The following is an 18,526-nucleotide window of genomic DNA, read 5'->3' on the forward strand; positions in this document are numbered from 1 at the left end:
AGAAAAGTGATTTTTGGAATTAATATTACAGCAGCTTTTTTTCTCACACTGGCTGGGAGAGATGTCTGAGTAAGTAAAAAACTAAGGAAATGTTTTTTGTGAAAGTTCCCATGATGTATTCATAACAACCAGTTCTTAAATTTTAGATTGGCCAGTTATTGGCCAATTATTCAGAAAATACCTTGTTTTCTCTCACTTTAGGCTTCTTTGGCAGAAACAGACAAAATCACACTGGAAGTTGCCAAGCTCATTAAAGACGATTTCCTGCAACAGAATGGTTATACCTCATATGACAGGTATGCCATGGGGAAATGGACTTTTTGGGTGGGAAATTCTGTCTGCAGGGACTGCTCGGGTAGGACTGCACAATGGAGCACCCACCTCCCTTGCTTTCCCCACAGATCATTTGCAGGGATGATCTCCTATATTGCAGTGTCAGATATTTTTTGTTTGATTTCCCAGAAATCGATGCTTTTGAAATGAAATAGACAATTCTGTCTTGGCAAAAGGGGGCTTAGAATTTTGGTTTCTTACTTTATTTTGTAAAGTATCATCACAGTTTCTATGGCATTATGGAAGCTGCTTTGAAACTGTTTGCTGTTGTTAATGACAGTTACTACTCTGCTCAGCTTTCCATAGAGGCTCTTTTCTGTCCACTTTTGTCTTCAGACGTATTCTGTATCTGGAATATTTTGGTGTGTTAAATTCTATCTAGAGGAATTACATTCATTCTTCAGATGTTAAGGGGCTCCTGAAGCAGCTAACAAATAAAATCAACAATTAAAATGCTTTAAAACAAAGATGTTAATCTACAGCACTGGAACCTCTTAAAAAAAATCAAATCTCTAATGTGAAAAAACAACAATGATAAATACATGGAAAAGTAGTCATATTGACTGTATTTAAATAATGCTTGTTAAATTTCAGTTTAAATAAAATTGAACTTAGTTTTTGCCCCACTCTTTTTGTTCAGGAATCCATGTCAAACTCTGAGCTTTCTTCAAGACAGCTTAATAACAAGCATTGTGATTTACTGCTGAACCATGAGATCCACTTTTTTTTAAAGAGCACTTGTAAAGAATACTGTACAATAAATAAAAAAACCTTGGTAATGTGTTCAGATGCCTTTACACACACTGAAATAACTGCATCTCTGTTTAATTGAAGTATGATATTATTTAGGATAGTTGTATGTTTTCACGCCTGGTAGTTTTTCTAGGTATTTTTTAAGTGGTATTTTATTTATTTTCAGCATTTTCATATAACCTCTTGCAAGACTCAGTGGACACAGCCTAAAATCAACAACCCCATAAAACTAGCTACAGAACATAATTTGTTAAAAATATAAAGGCTCTCAAAAATTATTTTTGGGCATCAGATGCCAGAGCACATGAACAAAGTACACTTGAAAGTGCAAAAGGTTCCACAAAGTGGGGGCAACCACAGAGGAAGCCTGTCTTCCTGTCTCTTCTCCCTTGTGGGGGTAGGACCTTCAGCAGATCTTCTCTTGATGGCTGTACTGGTGGATGGGAGGGCAGAGTCATACTGGATAAGACAGTACCTGATAAGATACTCACCCTCCTCATCCCCAGACCCCCTTGCTGCATTTTGCCACCTTCCACCCTCACCTCTGGATGCTGCCTTCCTTTGCCACGCAGTTTGGCTGCAGCATTTTATTTTGCATCTTCAGACCACCCAACTTTCCTGTTCTTGACCTCTGAGACTGAGAAGCAGAGCTGTTTCAATTGACACTCAACAATCAGTCTTTCAGACAAGTTAATTAAGAACTGCTACTGCTTCTCGGTGTTGTTGTTATTAAACCTTGGAATTAAATGTCAGAGGGAAAGATAATACTTAACTGTTCTCCTATGGGTAGTCACTTAGGTCCCATTTGCCAAATACGTGTAAATATTTGGGAGAGTTACTTTCAGAACATTTTTAATCCAAATTATTAAGTAATCCAGTGGTGGTTCCCCACCCCACCCAATGGTAACTTCTCCTGAATGGCCTCCTGTGTCTATAGCCAAGGCTAAGGATCTCACTGTACAACTGAAAACTGGGAAAGTTCCTGGAGGTGATTTCATCCCTCTAGAGTTGCTAAAAGAAAATAAAGATTGGTGGGGCCCAGTGCTGGCTACTCTTTTTACTTATATTAATAGCACAGCATGTTTTCCATCTGAGTGGAATGAGGCCATAGTTATCCCTCTCTATAAGAATACAGGAAATAGACTTAACCCTATATACCAGTTAGTTTCTTAATACAATAAGCAGACTATATGCAAGGTATCTTTATTTGACACTGTTGGATTGGGTCCAAAGTGAAAATATTCTTGTTGAGAAACAGGCGGAATTTAGAGGGGACTGTTCAACATTAGACCACTGTCTGGTCTTGTACCATTTAGGTGAAAAATACACTTCCCCACCCAAAGGCGCCCTTTTTGCAGCTTTTGTGGATTTTAAATCAGCTTTTGATCTGATTCCAAGGGAGAGGCTATGGCAAAAACTTCAGGAATCCTCAGTGGTCAAAACATTGTTCCTTCTTATCCAGACTCTTTATTCTAGCACCTCACTGAGAGTCAGATGTTCCCCTTAGGGGCACCTTTCTGGAGCTGTTTCCACCAAAAGAGGGGTAAGGCAAGGGTGTATTCTAGCCCCTTTTTAATTTGTACATCAGTTCAATAATTCAGGCTCTCTCATCTTCTAATCATTACTCTCCAATGTTAGCAGATCTTGCAATTCCAGCCTTGTTATATGCAGATGATGTAGTAATTTTGTCTGGGATGACAAATCTCAGTAATCTCCCAGCTGGGAATGAGAAGAGCGTTGAGGGCGTTGGCTTCCTTTTGCCTAAAAGAACAACTTGTAGTAAATTATCAAAAAACTAAAGTGCTGGTTTACAGTAGGTCACATAAATGGCAAATTAATGGGACCATAATAGAGCAGATATGTACTTATAAATATCTTGGGGTGCAGTTCCAGGCTTCCTTATTTTGGAGTGCACATTTCTCTTACTGGGCAAGTGTGGCCCAACATAGGTCCACGGCTGTCTTAAGATTCTTCTATTCAAAGGGGGCACCTTTTATTACTGCAGCTTGCAAGGTTTTCTTGCTAAGGTCATCTCTCAGCTTCTTTATGGTGTTCCAATTTGCATTTTTACAAAGTTTAATGTCCTGGAAACTGTTCAGTCCAAATTTATAAGAGCAATACTTGCAGTTCCAAGATGCATCAAGAATGCTGTTTTATGGTTAGAGATGGGCTTGATTTCTGTGGGTGCCAGAGCTTGGTTCTGTCTCCTTAATTTCTGGTTGAAATTGATTTTTTCCCCTGTGGGTTTGGATCCACTGCTCCTCAGAGTCTGTTTTAAATCAACCTGGCTAATGAAAGCTAATAGCAAACTTCAGTCCTTAGGACTTTCTTTGTAAAGTCTTTGTCCATTAGGGCTTGAAAATGTCAGAAGTCATCTTAAACAACATATCTGGGATATTGATTTTCAAGTCTAAGCCTAGTATCCAACCCTTCAGTTTATGGATTCTTCTCAAATGGGCATTATCTCTCTTCAATTCTAATTCTGAAATTTTGTTGGGGTTTCACCTTGGCCAGGCTGGATGTTCTAGCCTTTGCAGTTCTGTGGGGATGGTATAAAAACATCCCTTTTCAGTGGTGCTTATGTCCATGTGGAGTTGGCTCTGTGGAATCCCTAAGCCAGATGCTCATTTGTTGCTCTCTCTATAGAGAATCAAGGAAGATATATATTTATCCTATTTTAAAGAACTACCCTAGTAGAGAGCACAATATCCAGCACTGCTTTTATCTGGCCAGGACCCTGACATATATTTCCAGGTTGTTCAATTCTGTGCTATCATTGTATCCATCCTACCTATGGTTGACGTTTAGCGCAAATGTCGGTGATTGCCACTGCTATTTGTACTACAGCTACTATAATTATTTTACATAATTTTATTGCATTCTTTAAAAGTTTAACTCACATTTCACATGAATAAGAGCTGATTCTTCTGTCCTGAATATTATACCAAGCAGTGCTTTGATGCAAAAGTGCTGAAGATCCAATTATGCTGTATCCAGTTCTCTTCTTCATCAGTTACTCTCAACTCTCCAATTAGCTGAAAGTGCAAAAAAGGGCAAGTCCTCAGTTGGAGGTGTGAGAGCCTAGTATATTCTCAGAATTGCTGCTACTTCATTTGCTCTAAAGTAACTAAGGGGAAGGAACCAAGTGGAACTAAGGGCAAAAATACCAGTTTTGTTCACCCGCAGTATCTTCACCAAATAGTGCAGCATTCATATTTCACATCTCCTGAGAATTGGCCTTTCGTTGAAGTGTGTATCAGTGCATGCTACAGTCTCTTCCAAACCTCTCAGATGTTAGAACCTTGTGCCATTTCTTTTTTGTCAGTGGGTCCCTTTGTGCTTATTTGGGATACTGTTCTAAATTCTTATTCTGATTGCAATCAGGCCTTGGAGCGTGACTGCAAATACTAGTTATGTGGAAGTAACTCCTAATCTAGTCCTCCTTCAGTTAAGTGTGTCTAGGTAGTGCCTCTACTGATAAAGCAGAATTATTCACAAGTAAGTAAATTGTTTTACAACCTGAGAATGCTGTTCTCAGTTCAGAATTACTGAACTGAGGATAACTACGATGATTAAAAAAAATGAAATACCAAAGTTGCTTATTCAGCCCATGGAAAACTTCCTCTACTTTATCTTCTGAGAGTTTCAGTAATGCATTGTCCACTATAGAAAGTTGAATTCTGTAGCCAATTGCTTCATGTCTGTCACCTCTTCCACATTTGTTAGTTACCACACATAAATATTTGCTAACCTATTTGCACAATTTAGTCATTAATGAGTTTCTCTTAATTCTGAGAAAGGTGAGTTTTTGTACTGTTTCCATTAGGTACTGCCCATTTTATAAGACTGTGGGGATACTATCCAACATGATTGCATTTTATGATATGGCACGCCGAGCAGTTGAGACTACTGCCCAAAGTGACAATAAGATTACATGGTCCATTATCAAAGAGAACATGAGTGAAATCCTCTATCGACTCACCTCTATGAAATTCAAGGTATGTATTCTGCATTAGGATTATAACAAAGCAATATGTAGTAGGTATTTGATTTTCAAAAAAAAAAAAGTGATAGGGTGGAGTTTATTTTTGATCCTCCTTTCATATATTTGTATTTAAATCAATGCAAAAGGGTACTGTCTATGGCTATGCAGTGGTTCCAGTTCAGTACAAGACGAGTGCTTTGTAATTGGTATGAGTGCAAACACAGCACCTACCTATGATATGACTGATTCCAAGACTGCATAGCTGCTACACTTGTGTGGAGGACTGATCACATTTTGGTCATATTTATGTAAAAATATTGAAAATTCAAAAAGGTTCACAAACTTTTAAGCACCACTGTATATCAAGCAGTTTCTCAACCTTAATTGCCATCATTCATCTCCCAAAGCAATCAAACAAATATAAGTTGTTCCTTTAATATCCTATTAATCTAATTGCCTGTTTTCCTCAAAATTTATGACCACTACTAATCCTGCTCCAAATCAGTTCTTTTATTAAACAGGGTTGACAGAGAATCATTTTTTAAATTAAATTGTAGCCCTTTGTTAGATATATTCACAGAAGTATTACAGATACTTTGATATATTATTAATAGGAAACTAATGGTAGTTCTAGGTAGTTTTGGTCTTGTAATGTGATTTAGCAAGAATGGTGAAACACCTGCTTTTCTGTAACGTGAGCTGCTGATAAAGCAAAATGGATGATCTTGTTTTCTTATTACCATGCCAGAAAACTGCTACATGGTCTGCATTGATTGGCTGCAGACATCCTTCTTAAAGTCTGCTTCTGCCTTTGATCCATCTTCTGGTGCCTGGGCAGTTTATGTACAAAGGAAAGCAGCTAGGTCTTTCGTATCACCTCTGGACTCAGAGGAAGAATGGAGCATCTCACAATTCCAATTTCTTTTTGAATGTGAAACTTTGTACACATGCAGATTGCTATTTGATATTATGATAGAAGTGAAAGAAAGAAAATAGATTAGTAACTGTGCTTATCAATTGGGGTTGTGCATTGGCTGTTTTGATTTACTACATGGAACAGAAGTGGGTCCCATTGCACACACCAAAGGACCAGTTCCCTCTGCACTGTTGATGGAGATTCTCCAATTACAAGATATTCATGGCAACTTCTGAGAAATTGCTGTCTTTCTAAACCTCTTCGGTGATTATCCAGTTTTGTTCTGTTGAATTTCAGGACCCAGCGAAAGATGGAGAGGCAAAGATCAAAGCAGACTATGCCCAGCTGTTTGAAGACATGCAGAATGCATTCCGCAGCTTGGAGGACTAGAAGTTCCTACTTCAGTGTTTCTCATTTCTTTTTTTCCAGTAGAAGATAAAGATATACATTGTGTTGAAGATTACTTATATCTTGAAAAACATTCCTATTTAGTTTGATAGTTGTGTGTGTCTTTGTCAAAGTCCCAGTAAGGCGTAAAGTCTTCTCACCAGATTTGACCCTTCAGCTGTTTCTCTCTTTGGAAGAGAATTAAGGTTGTCAAAATATAGATTTCTTCAGGGAGGAAAAAGGCAGTTGAACCAGTTTTCTACTGCATGATGTCATGCATGATGCTTCAAAGGTAGTTTTACTTATTCTTTAATGCTGCTGTTGCCTCTATAATTATAGCTATAGGATTATAGATCAAAATATTTTGGTACAAAGCTCTTCCCCATTCTTCTTAATGTGCTGAAAAAACTTCAGGATTAAAACTGATGGGCAAAAATGATTCCCAACAGCAATCTATATTCAACCATTGTTATTTGAGGAAATGTAATGGTATGCCTTTTGAATGTATATGCAGCTTGTTAAATTATTTTTTCTATGCTTTTTATGCTTGGAAATTATGGACCAGAAAAGATCAACCCTTATTTTATTTCTGGCAATGTTTGCTATTTAGATCAGTACATATACTTATTTGAGCAAGTGTAACACTAAAAACTCTGTCTCCCACAGATCAAGTTCAAAATGAAAAACCATGGAATAGCCATTCAAAAGTTTTTAAGTTTGCTGAGGAAGAGAATGTTAATACCTAAAGCTTTAATTTTACAAAGCTGCTAATTCTTTTTCTTGGCTCTGCCTTGTAAAGACCATTGCAGGTAGTGATGCTTTCTTATAGCATGTTAACAGCAGATCTTGATGCTCATATATAAGTACAATTTAAATAATGAGAAAGGTCATCTTAAAGTTTCCTTGATTAAACTTTTTTAATGCCCTTGTGACATTGCTGCAAAACACCATACTGGCCAAAATTAGTGTGAATCCTTTCTGGAACATTTCCTTGCACATTTGTAAATGTATTATATGATTATAAATATGATACAATAAAAACTGGAAGCAAGGTTGCTAGACCTGCCCACTTCAGCTGTAGAGGTGATTGTCCTTCTGTTTCTAGTGTGGCACCTAATTGATATAGGTTTGGAGCCTACCAGAAACATGCTAGTTTCCCCCCCCCCTCATTTTAGGCAATGCCAGTTAAATTTAATAACTGCATTTTAAATTCTTTTCAGTTCTATATTCAGAAAGCTAATTTTCTTTGTGCTGTGTTTACAGAGCACGATATATGATCAGCACAAAGCTGTTTTGCTTCAGCTGTCTTGCTGAAATCCTTGACTATATTATGTTGTAGCATTCTGTGCCTAGGAAACTGATTAACTACTATAATTTTACATAAGATTATTATGCTGTTTTGTTCCATCCCCCCTGCAATTTATTTTTCGATAAGAATAAAAATTTATCTTTGTGTCAGTGTTAGAAAAAGTGATGCTCATGATGTTACAATCTCTATGGTTCCAAAAGAGGAGGAACTGATGGGGAGAATGGCATTGTATCTATGACTTTATGTATATTTGTTCAAATCTTAAAGAAAACAGTTGTGTTGATAATATGCTTTTCTTGTCCTTCATTGTGGAGTAAAGGTTTCTAACCTTTTAATTGGTGCACTGTGTCTAGACAGACATTGCTGAAGTTAGTAATGTAATAAAAACAAATAAACTTAAAAACTCTGCCTACATTACCTAAGCACTTCAATGCTATATTCTACTATTATCTTAAAACTGGAAATTATCATAGATATTGAGATTCAGGATCACATATATTTAAACAATCACACAGAAGCGTCTACTCTCAGCTTTAGGATTTTGTTATTCTTTATGCCTTGGAATCAGAATCTGTAAGAATAATGGAAATGCTTTTCATTGAAAGATTAGGGCAGCATTTCCCAAACTTCTTATCCTCCTTCTCTGGAATGAAGGTTTTTTCCCTTGACAGTTAATTCTATGGTGAGTGGATATATATGGATCTCTCTTCTCATGGCCTTAAGAGAATATTATACAAATTAGGCTGTACTGGTCCCTTTTAACTTCTGTGAATTGGGATGTAATAAACCTAGATGGATTCCTGACTGCTTTGGGGGATTTTATTAGCAATATACTGTAAGGAATAGCATGTTAGGAAAAGAGCACTGCAAAGGCAATTGGGATAAATGCCAAATTGGTGTAAGCAAACAGGGGAAATGGTGAACAGGAAACTGTATCCTTTGCTTGATCACCTGTTATACCTTTCGTGAATTCTAGTACTATGTGCAAAAAGTAGTCCCTATTTTCTCTTATATAAAATGCCACTTCCCTCAGTACAGAAAGAGTAAAATCATGGCAGCAAAATAGACTTCAGTAAAATGTTGAAACAAACTTTTTTTAGCTATTAAGGCAGCACTGATTTGAGTAGAAGAAAAACAAGAGCTAGATTTTTTTAATAAATGTTCACATTTTAATGTCTGCAACAATATCCTTTGCACTTGGGCTTATTAACTAGAATCATATCTCCAAAACAAATACATACACAAAGCAGAATTACACAAATTCCTCCAGAGGAATGAGGCTTTCTCCTCTTCCCATTCTTCAGGTGGTCTCCTGGATTTTAAGACATACCAAGTTTGGTCGATTCCTCACCTGGCTTAAGAACTCTAATTCGTTACAGAAAAATCTCCTCAATTGTCCTGACCCTATGAAAAAAAGAGAACTTTTATAATCCATCTCTTTCTCACTAAAAATAGTACCGGTACCCTATCTCAGCCAGCTCCTAGGTATGTAAATAGTCTTTCCTGATTTGCGGGGGAGGGTGTGGAGGAGTCATGACAGGGACAGGAGTGGGCAAAGCACTCAAAGGAAAAGCAAATCAGTCTGTTTGAACAGAAGTAGCAGTTCCAACGCTAAGGTGATTCAGAAGAGTGTCATAACTGACCAGGAATCCTGGTTTTTCATATTGTAATCTCTCTATAATCAATTTCTCACTTTTCTATCAAATCTTGTATCTGAGTCTCTCCACTTTTGTGCCTCATATAATTAGCTTGCAACTTTCCCTTCCAAAAATGTGAAGAGGGAAGACCATAAATACTTCACTTTTTTAAAAGGAGAGGGTCACATGGAAATCAATGTAAGCGGAGGAACAAACAAATGCAACCATTGTTGACATGTGTTTATGCTTGCCCAGTCAAGGAGATGTGCAATGGGATCCTACTTATCATTGTCTTTATTAAAATCTGCTTTCTTAAAATCCAGGAAATATATTTGCCTACATTTATTGAACAGAAGCATACAATATTTTTGTAATATACCTATCTTTATTTGCATAAACCAGTCTTCTCCAGCCTGCTGCCCTTCATCAGATTAGATTTCAATTCCATAAGCCTCAAACACAGTAATCAATATTCTCAATTTCAAACAGTTGATTTTCCAATTACTATGAGAACAATTTTCCTGGACCATTTTGTAATACAGATAAGCCTCCCAGCGTCCTTGAATTGTTCCTCTAAATCTGTTTCAGGACAGTCAACAAATACTTTGATTGCTGCATGTGTGATCAATTCTTGCTAGCAGATGCAGATCAAACTAATATCGCTCTGCGTATGGAATATTTGGCATACAGAAAGCTTCCCAAGGTGTTTTGTTCAGCATCTATTTTGAAGCTTCTGGGATTTGTAGGTAGCAAGATAAGGTCTATAGTGAGACATCAGGGGATCTCTACCCTTAATATAAGCTCTGTATTACTTATAGTGAGGCAACATATCACAGGAAAGTTAAGTTCAATATCTGCCATCAATTGTTTAAAAAAAGATCTAGTTTCTTTCCTGAAAATGTGCACATAGTGTAGTGATAAAGCTGAGGGCACATAACTACCTACCTGCCTTAAAAGATTTCCTATCCACTCTGAAAGCCATCACTATGGACCGACAGACAATTGGACTTCTGCATAAGTTTCTCAAATACTGTGTGAGCAGATCTTCATACTCGTCTACTATCTGTCAAAATCAGACAATTAGCTGTGGTTTACACTCAAAATCATTAGGAAAAATTCCTAATGCAAGTAATTAGCAAATTACTTAATTCAAGTAACAACAAAATAAACCACTTACCCTAGCTCCTGTGCTAATTTCATTATGCTGAATGCAGATACTTCCTTTAATCCGAATATGATTTTGAATGACCTCCCATTCCTTGGGGCTCAAACCCAACATTTGTTGCACCTGCTGGTTCTTGCAAAATACCACAACCTCGCTTGTTCCATCTTCTACTAGAAATCTGTGATAAAAAGAGGTTTGAAATGATCATATCACAAAATTATTCTGATCCAGAATGATGGGTATCTGTAGTTCTATTCTGCATAGCATAAAACAATAACTTAAGTTACTAATTTTGATCTTAACTATATTTGATCAAAAAAGAATTAATTCACTGAACAGTTGTCAGATTAGAGAATTAAATATTTATCTGGATAAAATGAGGCAAATCTATTTATCATTCTACATTGTATTATTTGAACATGCATTATTGCTTTTTCCTATATGCTGTTCAGATAGGGACAATACAAGTGAGAATAAAATGCTTGCATAAATCTATAGCTCAACATAATGGGAGCTTTTTCTTTAGGAGCTCATTATTAGCAGTGATAGAAGATACTCTTTTTACGATTAGTTGAAGAGGTTTTTCTAGATAAATGTATACATTTATTTCCAAATACATACTTAGCTGTAGCGTTAATCATTCCTGTATGTGACAAGCAAGAGGTGTTATATTCGTTGGGTCTTCCCTGGAGGGGAGGAAAAAGGATGTTGACAAAAATCAGGCCAACTGTTAGTATAAAAATGTATATGGCGCTTGCATTTCAGATTACAGGTCTGAAGGTTTGAATGACTATCCATTACTTCATACAACACAATGAAACAATACAGTACCGCAATTGACGTGAAGAAAAGAGCAAGCTCACAAATTCCCAGATTCAAATATGGCTGACTAGATACCTCTGTGGAAATGTGGTTGCAGAGGTCACAGAACCAGCGCATGGACAAAGATAGGACACACATCAAATGGCAAGTGACTTGTGCTTGACCAAGAGGTTGAAGCAGTATTTTGGATAAATATCCTAATGAAAACTTAGAGGTGGAATCCAAATGTCTGCAAATAAATGAGAACAAAATGAATGCATTAATCAAATCCCACATACAGTTGGAAGAGATACATACATACAAAATTTTCAAGGTAACTCCTGAGGTTGGTACTCACTGTGGAGAATTATGAGGTGGAGGAATCAGAACACGCACATCACTAGAGGCAATGAAAATACAGTATACGTTTCCAAATCTGTAAGGAAGAAAGATGGATTCTGAATTCTAACACAGATAAAATGTGATAGATCGACGAGCCAATGGGAAAGACCACGGAGAAGCAAATAAAAAGAGTGTGTAGTCAGTAATTTAATCATTAATCCAGGCAAGCTCCACAGATATAACAAATACCCTTTCACATGCAGCGCTTAGAGAGTTGAAATGAATTGGGCTATTAACTTTAACCCATGACTTGCATGGATTCAGAGTGAACTGAATGGGAATGGTATATACATTCTCTCCTATGATCAATAGGGATGGCAAAGTCTCTAGCCCAGTAATAGACATTCACATGTGTGTTCTGGGGTGGGAGGCAGTGGAGAAAAGGCTAGGCCATCAGTGGCAGTGGTGCATAGTGGGTAAGGGGAGTTAAGGGAGACGAAATCACTGAGAAGATCAGAGAAAGGAGCTGGTGGTACAGTTTGGTACCCTGTGCTTGAATTTAAGTGTGGTAGTCCAGGAGAAGAAATGTGCTAGAAAGACTGGCGAGAGGAGCAAGTGAGAGAGTCAGGTATGCCATACTTGAATTCAAGAGTGACAGTGGGAGCTAAGGGGAGATAGGAGGAAGGAAGGTGCTGATAGGTTTAGACAGCCTAGGACACAGGCGATGAGGGGAAGGGAGAAAAGGATGAGATGCACTGGACTTGCTTGACTCACTCTCTAAGATCCCTCCAGATTTTCTCTTGGCCAAAACCCAGAACAACCAAAGAGCTCCTAGTTTCAGTTCAGTCAGACCAGAACCAGACCAGAATAGTCTGGTTGGACTTCTAAGCCACAGTATGTTGTGTGTGTGAAACAAAACACATTTTTGAAGAGACTATATGCAGCTCAGGGTTGAACTGTGGAGTCCTTGGGGTTCTCTGAGCTTGGTTGTTTTCTTGCAAACATTTCGTTACCTGGCTAGGTAACATCTTCAGTGCTAGCACTTCTAGTAATGAAACATTTGCAAGAAAACCACCAAGTTCAGAGAACCCAAGGACTCCACAAAATACATTTTCCATTCTGTAGACATCCCTAATGGTGGCCAATACACAGACATTAGTTAAGACTGCAACGTGATAGTCTGGCAATCAAAGATCAATACAATAAACCCTTTTCACTAATAGCAGTGAAGAAAATCCTATGGATTAATAATCAGGAAGTGGTAAGGCCTAAAATGGAACAGTGTTGCTCCTTTGAAGCAATCCTGTATATACAGTACATTCATAAATTTTCCCTTAATGTCAATTAAGGCTTGGAAAAGTATAATGTGGAAGCACTTCATAAGAGCCCCTCCCCTCTACTTAATATTAATCTAAAGAACATCCAAGAATCCAATAATTCCATTACTGCAGGTATGCAACCTGAAAACCTGCAGTACATAATGTTCTTGGTCTAGCTTGCAGCCCATCTTCCAATCCACTGCATTTGTATAAAAAAACTACAGAAGAAAACGTGTTAGAAATTACACAGAGCTACTTAGATTCTAATCAGGGTATTGCTAAGGATTGTTTTCTAGGGGAATGATAGCCTTAATGAAATAGCATGTTATTTATTTAGAACTTTTCTATGTTGGCCCCATTCCAGCAATTTATCTCTGAGTGGTGTGCTGTTTGTTGTATGGTTGTCATTGTGTAATGTTCACCAGAATTTTAAAGATAAAGTTGTTTGCATCCTCACTTAGATGGACTGTACCTGTCATATGAATGCTAATGCAAGGCACAGCTGAGAGGGATGAAGACAACTTTAGAGGAATCTTTTGCATATACAAGGATATACAAAGATCACTCTCTGGTTGCCCTGGAGTTCTCAGGTGCTGCTTCCCACTCCAGGGAGGCTGGACCTATTCAGTGTGTTTGTAACTAAAAATATAAATAAACAAACTCTGGCCCTGGGCATCACAAGATGAAATGGATGTTACTAAGACATGCAGGCAGATATGAATAATGCCATAATATATGATGAATAATGCCATGATGCTTCGATACCTCTGGGATCAAGACATACCTGGAAATTTTGCACTGTAGATCCTGAAACAAAATCCTAGCTCCAGGCAACAAACCCCAAAGATATGGCACAAAAGCAGCTTGAATATAGACATCCAGAAGAACTGAAGAATCAAATGCAGATGCTATGCTCAGCTTCACAGTATAATTCCAGGGCAAGGGGCTACCTAAATACGTAGAAAACAGTTATCACTCTGCTGTCAGATTGACCCTAACACTACTTTAGCTCTAGTCTATAGAAAATGCATTTTTCCCTCCCTCTTGTAGAGTAATTCTCATCAATATGTTCTGAGTAGACTGACTAGTTTACCCACACATAAAGGGCCTCATCTCAGTAATGCTTGTAAGGTATCATACTTACACTCTTCCCAACAGTTACCTTTCTTCTGAGCACAGGCATCTGTTTCTGACTTCTTTCCAGAATGAGAGTCACACAAAGTCCTTTCCATTATTTCTCCAGAAAAAGAGACCAGAGAGCCTTTGAAGCTGATGAGGGAACATTTATTTAACTTACTGTATATCCTACTTTTCATCCAAAAACAGAGATTAAGTTAATCTAATAAGTATAAATAATATTATAGTTTCAACCATGACTCTAGATTAAAAACACGAGCCCTAGATTAAAAATAAGATAAATAAAATAAAATCAGGAAGATATCAGCATTTGCCAAATTAAAATTGAATCCAACAATAAATAACTTAAATGGTGTTTCAAATTACTGTCTGTATCCTGGTTTTACACGCTGAAAAAGAACAGATACAGTTGGTATACCAATTGCTTAAGATTAAACTTGCTGCCCACTTCATTCCGTCACCAGAAGTGCTAGATTCTGGCTTCTTAAATGCCAACACTCTATCTGAAGAAAAATGACTTTTCTTGCCAAATGTTTGCCTGACAATCATGGGACAGAGAGAAAGGCTTCTCCTAAAGATCTTAAAACTAAGTACAGTCTTTCATAGCCTGCCAATAAGTCTTAATTGCTTTAGTTATCATCATCACTTTGAATTGTGCCCATACATTTATTTAAAAACATTTTCATCATGCCTGTTGTAAAATTATGTTCTGCAGCAATTTCTGGAAGGTCATTAGTTAGACAGGCCTCTCTTGGATGCCAGTTCCAAAATCTAGAAATACATAGTAAAAATGCCCTCTATTTTTTCCCAAGCAAACAGATCTCAGTTGTTACTGGACATACAGGAGAGCCTCCAAAGACAGCCGCAATAATTAAACATGTTCATAAAAGAAAGGTGGATTTTTAAATATCCTTAGCAAAACTATCTGGAACTTTAAAGATTCCAAACAGAAACACATTTTCCTCCAAGGAACATGTACCCAAGCCCTCTCTAAAGAAAAAGCAGGCAGAAAAAATATAAATACAGATGAAATTCCTGTGGAATTCCCAGTTCCCTACCGTGTCAACTTAAAGAGTTGCCAACTCAAACGGAAACCAATCTGGAGATGTCACTTTCTTATCCAATATATGTGTGTATGTTATATGTATATATTCATATGTATACGTGTGCTTATATACTTGCTATCTAAGGAAAGACAGGACCAGAGAAATAGTAATGAATTAAAAACTACTTGTTAAAATTGGCTGTAAACTAAGAAAGCCCATTTATGAAATGGATCTTCCTTTGTGTATATTTTCTCTCTCTCATATACACAGACCATGCTGTCACATAAGAACATGTCATGTCCCCGCCCCCCCACATACACACACACGTCTTCTCTCCTTCCAGCAGAAACAGCAAAAAAGGAGGGAAAAACAGCTGGGGGCAGGTTAACACTTAATTGGGGTCTGTTTTGTTTTTTTTTAGTTGAGTGCTTCAGTTTTGGTTTTTGTAAAGAATAACAAGGGCTGCATTTGCTGGGAGAATACACAACAATCTCCATTATGTTATACCTCCATATATTAAAGATAGCCAAACCCTAAATTATGATTTCGTGACTCAAAAAGCAAGAAAAATAAGTTGTTTTAACTGGACAAAATGTGTTCTTCACCTTGCTGAGAATCATCCTGGCTGACAAACACATACCCTTGGTTTATGTGCTAATGCAAAGAGAACAGTGATGTCAGATTGAACAGTGGGATTTGCTAAATTACACCAGATTATTGTTACATGTAAATCCTCCTATTGTCAATTGTAATTAATTTTCCAGTGGTTCCATTTGTACTTTTATTAATGACTTTGGGGACATAACAGGTGTAATTTCCACTGCATGAAAGAGGTCAATAAAGAGGTCAATATATATCACTGCTATTCTTGCTCCTCATTCATATAGCACATGCACTGAAAACTAGGTTTAGTGTGAACAAGCAGCCTGGATGTGCCTTGTGCCCCTCTCCAACATTCTCTCATCTTGTGCTTCAGGACGAATTTATATCATATTGTTAGCCAAGATAACAGTGCAGACCAGAAGACGATGACTTTTTAAAAAGAAAGATCGAAGTAGAGCGATGAGAACACATGCCCATTTCATTTCCTTAGGAACCACAATTTTCACACTAAATCTCTCAGTAAACAAGAAGAGAAGAAAACGTATTTACCTCAGACTGAGTATTTCTGCAATGGAGAACATTTTTTGTTCCCTTTCTAACATGTCTGACTTGGGCTGAAAAAGAAAAAATAAATATATTCATCCACTGCTCTGTCCTCACTTCATGAACCCAATTTTACATGGCATTAAAATTGTTCACTTCTACTAATTGTTCATGTCTAGGATTCTCTGTAGTAGGCACTGTTAGTTCATTTTCTTCCCAAATCAAAACCAAAATGGCAAGGACCAGCAGAAACTCAGAAGTACAGATTAACCTACCTGAGAAATCTGCTTCACATGATACACATAGGCCTCATCTGGGAAGGGCAGAAAGAAGGAACAGCTCAAATTTAATTTGTTTCCTGGAGCCAGTGAGGAACACATTTTGTCAAAAATTTCCAAATCCTGAAAAACCACAGACAACCGAGATTTACCAAAGAATCAAACAGTATTCTGCAAGACTTATGCAAAATAGTTTTAAAAAGAAGCAGGTACCATATAAGAGAATGATCATCCTGGAAAAGAATGAGGAACAAATATTATTTAAAGATTATTTTAAAAGGAGGAATAAGATGCAAGAAAGAAATTAAGAAGAAATTGAGAAATAGCACAAAAGGTGCAAAGCAGTTAAATGAAGAGGAAAAGAAAAAAGAAAAGAAAGCCTTGGATTGCAATGCAGTTTAACAGATGCCATTAATAGTGGAAAGTGGGTGATTCTATTTTTCCCTAGTTGTATTTCACTTTGTAGGTTAATACAATAGTACATAAAATAGAAAGCATATGAGTTCCCAAAAGGTAGCAACTATATGGAAGAAAATTGAAGAAGAAAACTTGATATTAATGAAAGGTAAAAGAAAAATAAGCAATTGTAAGAGAATCAAGTGAAGATTTTCCTTTTATATATTTAACACTCAGAACCGGTAACAATAGAAATATTTAACTCATGCCGTGGACAACTTATGTTATGTTGGTTTTTCTACTTAATTTTGCCTTGACAGAAGCCCATCCTCAGAAAAAGAAAGGAGCAAGCACATGCGAACTGCTTGTACAATTGTTTCTGATAGTTACACGAATGAAGGAAAACCAGAGAGAGAAGGAATTTCCTCTCATTCTGAAGCCTCCTGGGACTCCATCAAAAGCAATTTCAGGTGGGGGGCATGGAAATGAGCTGAAATATTACAAGAGGAAGGGGGAATTTTTAAAAATGGCCTCCCCCTCATTTCCAGACATCTCCCCTACAACAAGGAATCTTGTAGTAGTATTATGTGCTTTTTAAAAGACAAGCAATTGGACTAAAAGGCCCAATCACTGATTTTTATTCTCCAAGTATATCAGCAAAGTCCAGCAATAAATTTTAGTTTCCTTCAGTCTTACCATGCACTGAGGTAGAATGAGCTGGTACAGATGGTCAGTATGTAGAAATGGGAACCAGCGCAGAGAGTTCCTCAGGAACAGTAACAATACCTGAAATGGGAATAACTTGAAAAGCTCGTAACATAAGAATCCCAATTCTTACAATAGGAGTGCAGTGGTGAGATACAGGCATCAGTGCAAGGTTATGTTCTAGATTAGAGTTTCTAGCTTGCATAGAACAGCATGCGCATGCTTGGGGTAAAACTGGGCTTGTGGTATAACATAAAAGTGTGCCAAAACTGATTGGCACTGTCCTTACTATTTGCAGGGAGTGCTGTATGTTGTATGGGTACAACAAAGGCTGGTGACCTAGTATCTAACTAAAAACCTTTTGTGAAAGTCTCAATTGACCAAAACCATGACGAGCAGCAGAGGACAATATCCATGGGTCCACTTAAGGCGACTCACATATATGACTTAAAAGTTAAGAAGAGTAAATGATGAAGAGCATGAATTGTTTTGATTTGGATTTCTCTTTTGTTTGCTCACTTTGCATTTCGTAAATTGCTGAACATAAGCAATTACCATATATATTTTTGAAAGCATTCTTACCTTACAGCATTTTTTCACACCTGCCTAAAACTTTTGCACAGTACTGTATATTTCTGGAACTAAGAACAACGGCAAGGATTAACAGATCTGACTGAAGACAGTCTGATCTTGAGGTGATTAATAGATTTTAAGGTATAGGTTTAATTCTGCATGAAAAGGTAAAGTATATGTGAAACAGTACGAATTGGTGTCATCTAGTTTGTTCTGGGTCTCATGCACTGAGGGTGAGATTGAACAATGATGACTGTGGAAGAACAAGAGGAATGCAACATTCTGAATGAATGCAATC

At 37.3% G+C, this 18,526-nt stretch overlaps 2 protein-coding genes across 12 annotated transcripts in view; one reads left to right on the plus strand and one right to left on the minus strand.

Annotated features, from left to right (window-relative positions):
* The window catches only part of ATP6V1A (ATPase H+ transporting V1 subunit A), a 39,033-nt gene extending 30,938 nt beyond the window's left edge, over positions 1-8,095 (plus strand). For all 6 annotated transcript variants that reach the window (XM_007434699.3, XM_088147509.1, XM_007434700.3 and 3 more), the window contains 3 exons: positions 202-296; positions 4,913-5,084; positions 6,285-8,095. In XM_007434699.3, the coding sequence (XP_007434761.1) occupies positions 202-296; positions 4,913-5,084; positions 6,285-6,377 (360 nt within the window). In that variant the 3' untranslated portion in view covers positions 6,378-8,095. The remainder of the gene's footprint in view (positions 1-201; positions 297-4,912; positions 5,085-6,284) is intronic.
* The window catches only part of CTC1 (CST telomere replication complex component 1), a 38,551-nt gene continuing 22,298 nt past the window's right edge, over positions 2,274-18,526 (minus strand). For 2 of the 6 annotated variants that reach the window (XM_088147506.1, XM_088147505.1), the window contains exons 13-23: positions 17,647-17,736; positions 16,552-16,677; positions 16,283-16,347; positions 14,092-14,216; positions 13,732-13,897; positions 11,645-11,722; positions 11,383-11,536; positions 11,107-11,171; positions 10,498-10,663; positions 10,266-10,383; positions 8,453-9,087 (exon numbers count right to left, since the gene is read on the minus strand). In XM_088147506.1, the coding sequence (XP_088003632.1) occupies positions 8,984-9,087; positions 10,266-10,383; positions 10,498-10,663; positions 11,107-11,171; positions 11,383-11,536; positions 11,645-11,722; positions 13,732-13,897; positions 14,092-14,216; positions 16,283-16,347; positions 16,552-16,677; positions 17,647-17,736 (1,257 nt within the window). In that variant the 3' untranslated portion in view covers positions 8,453-8,983. Of the gene's footprint in view, positions 2,848-3,986; positions 4,122-8,451; positions 9,088-10,265; positions 10,384-10,497; positions 10,664-11,106; positions 11,172-11,382; positions 11,537-11,644; positions 11,723-13,731; positions 13,898-14,091; positions 14,217-16,282; positions 16,348-16,551; positions 16,678-17,646; positions 17,737-18,526 lie in introns of those variants that run through there. The other 4 variants (XR_015797360.1, XM_088147508.1, XM_088147507.1 and 1 more) reach the window with 4 other exon arrangements.

Source organism: Python bivittatus, unplaced genomic scaffold, assembly GCF_059951505.1.
Source record: "Python bivittatus isolate LINGU-HERP-01145 unplaced genomic scaffold, Pbiv_v1 ctg000520_np1212, whole genome shotgun sequence".
NCBI lineage: Eukaryota > Metazoa > Chordata > Lepidosauria > Squamata > Pythonidae > Python > Python bivittatus.